At 41.7% G+C, this 7500-nt stretch overlaps 1 protein-coding gene across 1 annotated transcript in view; it reads left to right on the forward strand.

The window, feature by feature from the left end:
* Window positions 1-7500, forward strand: part of LOC135523480 (slit homolog 1 protein-like) — a 217819-nt gene that overhangs the window by 118252 nt on the left and 92067 nt on the right. Inside the window, exons 4-6 of the mRNA XM_064950176.1 lie at window positions 1137-1208; window positions 3177-3248; window positions 6457-6528. Coding sequence (XP_064806248.1) covers window positions 1137-1208; window positions 3177-3248; window positions 6457-6528 — 216 coding nt within the window. The remainder of the gene's footprint in view (window positions 1-1136; window positions 1209-3176; window positions 3249-6456; window positions 6529-7500) is intronic.

The raw sequence follows: 7500 nt of genomic DNA on the forward strand, positions 1-7500 counted from the left end.
CTCCTACATAGCCTTCTATCTATCCTGGCTAGGTGGTTTTCCTCCTACATAGCCCTCTATCTATCCTGGCTGGGTGGTTTTCCTCCTACATAGCCCTCTATCTATCCTGGCTAGGTAGTTTTCCTCCTACATAGCCCTCTAACTATCCTGGCTAGGTGGTTTTCCTCCTACATAGCCCTCTATCTATACTGGCTAGGTGGTTTTCCTCCTACATAGCCCTCTATCTATCCTGGCTGGGTGGTTTTCCTCCTACATAGCCCTCTATCTATCCTGGCTGGGTGGTTTTCCTCCTACATAGCCCTCTATCTATCCTGGCTAGGTGGTTTTCCTCCTACATAGCCCTCTATCTATCCTGGCTGGGTGGTTTTCCTCCTACATAGCCCTCTATCTATCCTGGCTATCCTGGTAGTTTTCCTCTCCTACATAGCCCTCTATCTATCCTGGCTAGGTGGTTTTCCTCCTACATAGCCCTCTATCTATACTGGCTAGGTGGTTTTCCTCCTACATAGCCCTCTATCTATCCTGGCTGGGTGGTTTTCCTCCTACATAGCCCTCTATCTATCCTGGCTGGGTGGTTTTCCTCCTACATAGCCCTCTATCTATCCTGGCTAGGTGGTTTTCCTCCTACATAGCCCTCTATCTATCCTGGCTGGTGGTTTTCCTCCTACATAGCCCTCTATCTATCCTGGCTAGGTAGTTTTCCTCCTACATAGCCCTCTATCTATCCTGGCTGGGTGGTTTTCCTCCTCCATAGCCCTCTATCTATCCTGGCTGGGTGGTTTTCCTCCTACATAGCCCTCTATCTATCCTGGCTAGGTGGTTTTCCTCCTACATAGCCCTCTATCTATCCTGGCTGGATGGTTTTCCTCCTACATAGCCCTCTATCTATCCTGGCTAGGTGGTTTTCCTCCTACATAGCCCTCTATCTATCCTGGCTGGATGGTTTTCCTCCTACATAGCCCTCTATATATCCTGGCTGGGTGGTTTTCCTCCTACATAGCCCTCTATCTATCCTGGCTGGGTGGTTTTCCTCCTACATAACCCTCTCTATCCGGGCTGGGTAACATGTGTGTTAGCTTCTAAAGGTTGTGTAACAGTGTCTTTGATCTAATGCTCTCATGTTGTTGTTTTCACAGAGATCTGAGTGAGAACAACATCCAGTCCATCCCCAGAAAGGCTTTCAGAGGAGCTACAGACATCAAGAACCTGTGAGGGAATCTTCAGTCTCAGATTAGTACATTAATGAAGACATTGTGAATTAATGTATGTATGGATGAACAAATTCATGTTTGGATGGATGAATGAATTAATGGATGGATGGATGAATAAATAAAGGGATGGATGAATAAATGAATGGATGGATGAATATATTAATGGCTGGATGGATTAATAAATGAATGGATGGATGAATATATGCTGGATGAATAAATGGATGAATGGATGAATAAATTAATGGATGGATGGATGAATTAAATTAATGGACTGATGGATGAATAAATTAATGAATGGATGGATGAATAAATGGATGGATGGATGAATAAATGATTGGATGAATGGATGGATGAATGAATAAATTAATGGATGGATGATTGGATAGATTAATGGATGGATGGATGATTGGATCAATTATCATTTATGAATGAATGAATGAATGCATGCATGAATGAATAGATGAATGGATGAATGGATGGAATGGGTGGATGGGTGGGTGGGTGGGTGGATGAATGAATGGATGAATGGATGAATGATTGAATGAATGAATGAATGAACTGATGAATGAAAGAATGAATGAATGGATGAATGGATGATTGGTGAATGAATGAATGGATGGATGGAATGAATGAATGAATGAATGGATGGATGATGAATATCTTTTCACTCTCAATACTAACTCAACATATTTTCATAACGTTACGATCTCATATAACACCAAGACAAAGGAAGAACATGTTCATAAAATCCTGTTTTTGTCTTCATGTTCCGATAGAAACAGATCAGTGTCATACACACATATACACTGACACACACACACAGACACACACAGATATACACAGACGTGGTATTGGGCCTCCCTGTCTGTCACCTCTGTGTATGTTAATGAGCCTAGCCCCAGTCAGTTAGGTGGCTCTAGGGACAGTACATCTGTATATCACAACGATGGAGTGGGTTAGCTGTTCACAGATGGAGCTGTGATTTATACTGCTATCACTGGAAATCATTACAACACACACACACACACACACACACACACACACACACACACACACACACACACACACACACACACACACACACACACACACACACACACACACACACACACACACACACACACACACACACACACACACACACACACACACACACACACATACACCACACACACTGGGTGGTTTTCCCCTCATCTCTCTCTCTCTCTCTCTCTCTCTCTGATTGATGGTGCTATCACAGTAGATAAAGTGTATGCACAGTCTGGCTCCTATTCACACTGTCAGGGTGTGATTATATCTGCCCTCTGAGGAGAGGGTGTCAGGGTGTGATTATATCTGCCCTCTGAGGAGAGACTATCAGGGTGTGATTATATCTGCCCTCTGAGGAGAGGGTGTTAGGGTGTGATTATGTCTGCCCTCTGAGGAGAGGGTGTTAGGGTGTGATTATGTCTGCCCTCTGAGGAGAGAGTGTTAGGGTGTGATTATGTCTGCCCCCTGAGGACAGAGTGTTAGGGTGTGATTATATCTGGTCTATAGGCAAAATGCTATTGTAGATTGTAAGATTGATGCCAGTGCTTTAGATCATTGGGGCGTTGTGCTGAGTAGCTTTTATTGGAAAGATTATGTTTATTGATGACCTTTAATACAAAACATTTAATAATGTGACTGTTTAAAATGGGTGTGAGAAAGGAGAGAGAGAAAGAGAGAGGGAGGGATGGAGAGAACAGGACCGTGTTGCAGTGTATTGAACATTTGTTTGTCTGTGTGTGTGTGTGTGTGTGTGTGTGTGTGTGTGTGTGTGTGTGTGTGTGTGTGTGTGTGTGTGTGTGTGTGTGTGTGTGTGTGTGTGCGGATGCGTGCGTGCGTGCGTGCGTGCGTGTATCTGCGTGTGTGTGTGTGTGTGTGTGTGTGTGTGTGTGTGTGTGTGTTTTGTTTTAATGCTTTCTGCCCCTATTGTGTCTCCAGTCAGTTGGATAAGAACCACATCAGCTGCATCGAGGACGGAGCTTTCAGAGCACTGAGGAGCCTGGAAGTACTGTAAGAAACACACACACACACCTACGCACACACACCTACACACCTACGCACACATACACACACCTACGCACACATACACACCTATGCACACACACCTACGCACACATACACACACACCTACGCACACGCACAAACAACCTCATATTATTAAACAACACATTTACATTTACCACTTCTTGAATAATTAAGCAAGAAAACGATTTGTATTTATATGAAGTAGCTACACTTCTAACAACCATTACCCATTACTAATATAACTAGGCACCAACCATTACCCGTTACTAATATAACTAGGCACCAAACATTACCCATTACTAATATAACCAGGCACCAACCATTACCCATTACTAATATAACTAGGCACCAACATTACCAATTACTAATATAACTAGGCACCAAACATTACCCGTTACTAATATAACTAGGCACCAAACATTACCCATTACTAATATAACTAGGCACCAACCATTACCCATTACTAATATAACTAGGCACCAACCATTGCCCATTACTAATATAACTAGGCACCAAACATTACCCATTACTAATATAACTAGGCACCAACCATTACCCATTACTAATATAACTAGGCACCAACCATTACCCATTACTAATATAACTAGGCCCCAACCATTACCCATTACTAATATAACCAGGCACCAACCATTACCCATTACTAATATAACTAGGCACCAACCATTACCCGTTACTAATATAACTAGGCACCAAACATTACCCATTACTAATATAACTAGGCACATTACAAACAGGCACCAACCATTACCCATTACTAATATAACTAGGCCCCAACCATTACCCATTACTAATATAACCAGGCACCAACCATTACCCATTACTAATATAAATAGGCACCAAACATTACCCATTACTAATATAACTAGGCACCAACCATTACCCGTTACTAATATAACTAGGCACCAAACATTACCCATTACTAATATAACTAGGCACCAACCATTACCCATTACTAATATAACTAGGCACCAACCATTACCCATTACTAATATAACCAGGCACCAACCATTACCCATTACTAATATAACTAGGCACCAACCATTACCCATTACTAATATAACTAGGCACCAACCATTACCCATTACTAATATAACCAGGCACCAACCATTACCCATTACTAATATAACCAGGTACCAACCATTACCCATTACTAATATAACCAGGCACCAACCATTACCCATTACTAATATAACTAGGTACCAACCATTACCCATTACTAATATAACTAGGTACCAACCATTACCCATTACTAATATAACCAGGCACCAACCATTACCCATTACTAATATAACCAGGTACCAACCATTGCCCATTACTAATATAACTAGGCACCAAACATTACCCATTACTAATATAACTAGGCACCAACCATTACCCATTACTAATATAACTAGGCCCCAACCATTACCATTACTAATATAACTAGGCCACAACCATTACCCATTACTAATATAACCAGGCACCAACCATTACCCATTACTAATATAAATAGGCACCAAACATTACCCATTACTAATATAACTAGGCACCAACCATTACCCATTACCATTACCCATTACTAATATAACCAGGCACCAACCATTACCCATTACTAATATAACTAGGTACCAACCATTACCCATTACTAATATAACTATTACCCATTAAACCATTACCCATTACTAATATAACTAGGCACCAACCATTACCCATTACTAATATAACTAGGCACCAACCATTACCCATTACTAATATAACTAGGCACCAACCATTACCCATTACTAATATAACCAGGTACCAACCATTACCCATTACTAATATAACCAGGCACCAACCATTACCCATTACTAATATAACCAGGTACCAACCATTACCCATTACTAATATAACCAGGCACCAACCATTACCCATTACTAATATAACCAGGTACCAACCATTGCCCATTACTAATATAACTAGGCACCAAACATTACCCATTACTAATATAACTAGTCACCAACCATTACCCATTACTAATATAACTAGGCACCAACCATTACCCATTACTAATATAACCAGGCACCAACCATTACCCATTACTAATATAACTAGGTACCAATCATTACCCATTACTAATATAACTAGTCACCAACCATTACCCATTACTAATATAACTAGGCACCAACCATTACCCATTACTAATATAACCAGGCACCAACCATTACCCATTACTAATATAACTAGGTACCAACCATTACCCATTACTAATATAACTAGGCACCAACCATTACCCATTACTAATATAACCAGGGACCAACCATTACCCATTACTAATATAACTAGGTACCAACCATTACCCATTACTAATATAACTAGGCACCAACCATTACCCATTACTAATATAACTAGGGACCAACCATTACCCATTACTAATATAACTAGGTACCAACCATTACCCATTACTAATATAACTAGGCACCAACCATTACCCATTACTAATATAACCAGGGACCAACCATTACCCATTACTAATATAACCAGGGACCAACCATTACCCATTACTAATATAACCAGGCACCAACCATTACCCATTACTAATATAACCAGGGACCAACCATTACCCATTACTAATATAACCAGGGACCAACCTCATTTATCCAGTCAGTCTTTGGTCTCTCCAGGCATGGTCAGCCCTATTGGTTCATTAATATCATGGCCCATTCATTCAGGGTGCCTGGGGTTTGGGAGTTTCTGCGGCCTGACAGTAGGGGTGGGTATGGTGGGGAGTAGGTTGGAGTTTCTGCGGCCTGACAGTAGGGGTGGGTATGGTGGGGAGTAGGTTGGAGTTGTGGGTTGTGGTAATAGGGTGGAGGGGTGGTCTTTAGAGGTGGGTAGGGGTATCAGACTGTGGGGTTATTTGTCTGATTGAAATGACTTCCTCTGCTCACTCTGCACCTGATGTCACTATATGGGGGCAGAGAGGAGGAGATCATTATGTTGTGTATAAGTCAGAGGAGGCTGGTGGGAGGAACTACAGGAGGATGGACTCATTGTAATGGCTAAAATGGCATAAAGAGAGAGACGGTTGAGTAGGAGAGGTGGCTGGGAGTATGAGAGTTAAGTCAGAGGTCACTAAACATGTGTAGGTTCTCTGAGGTTTGTTTCATTGTGTTTCTGCACTGCTCCCTCTCTTCTATCTCTCTGTCTCTTCCAGTACTCTGAACAACAACAACATCAGCAGCATCCCAGTCTCCAGCTTCAACCACATGCCCAAACTACGCACCTTGTAAGTCACTCATACTCCCCCTCTCTCTTTTTCCTCCCCCATTCTCCCCGTCTCTCTCCCCCACCTTTTTTAACATTGTCTCGCCCCCATCTCTCTCTATATATCTCTCTCATCCACCCGTCTCTCTCTCTATATCTCTCTCATCCACCCGTCTCTCTCTCTATATCTCTCTCATCCACCCGTCTCTCTCTCTATATCTCTCTCATCCACCCGTCTCTCTCTCTATATCTCTCTCATCCACCCGTCTCTCTCTTTCCCCCGCCCCTCTCTCTCCATAACCCCTCTTTCTCTCTCTTCTCATACATCAGGTCTGATAATGCTGGTGCATATTCTGATCTAGATGTATGGTGTCAAGGAGATCACATGGTGATCCATCTCTCTAAGAGTGTGTGTCATGTAATGAGAGATGTGTTCACCATGACAGGTTGCTTTAACCTGACTCATATGAGGAAGCAGAGATTAAATAACCATCTCATAACCCCATCAGAACAGGAAAATATATACCACAACTTGACTGGACAACTGAATATTTCGTACAGAATAAACTATGACTGAGAAAAATGTATTCCTCTTTGTTTGGATAGAATAGATATAATCTAATAGAATTTAATAGAATATTCCATTTTTCTTCAAGAGCTGAATCCAATTAGTGTCCCCTACAGGAGCGAAACTAAACAGCTGTCATCTGGAAGAGACGAGATAGGTTCAATCATTCCAAGGAGTTTTGGTTGACAGTCATAATCCACATTGGGCCTGTAGCCATGGCAGAAACCATTTTATCTCCAACTCTGAGGAACACACAACAACTCACCCAGAAATACATCCATCCCCCAACGCCTGGTGTCTAAATATAATGACAAAATATGAAATTACGTATATATGAATGATATCAATTATGCTCACTGGAATGAATACTTAGAGAGACCGCAAGGTCATTCTTGTTGTGGTTTCTGTGCTTTTTTGCCTTCAGTA

Source organism: Oncorhynchus masou, chromosome 31 (genome assembly GCF_036934945.1).
Source record: "Oncorhynchus masou masou isolate Uvic2021 chromosome 31, UVic_Omas_1.1, whole genome shotgun sequence".
Taxonomy (NCBI): domain Eukaryota; kingdom Metazoa; phylum Chordata; class Actinopteri; order Salmoniformes; family Salmonidae; genus Oncorhynchus; species Oncorhynchus masou.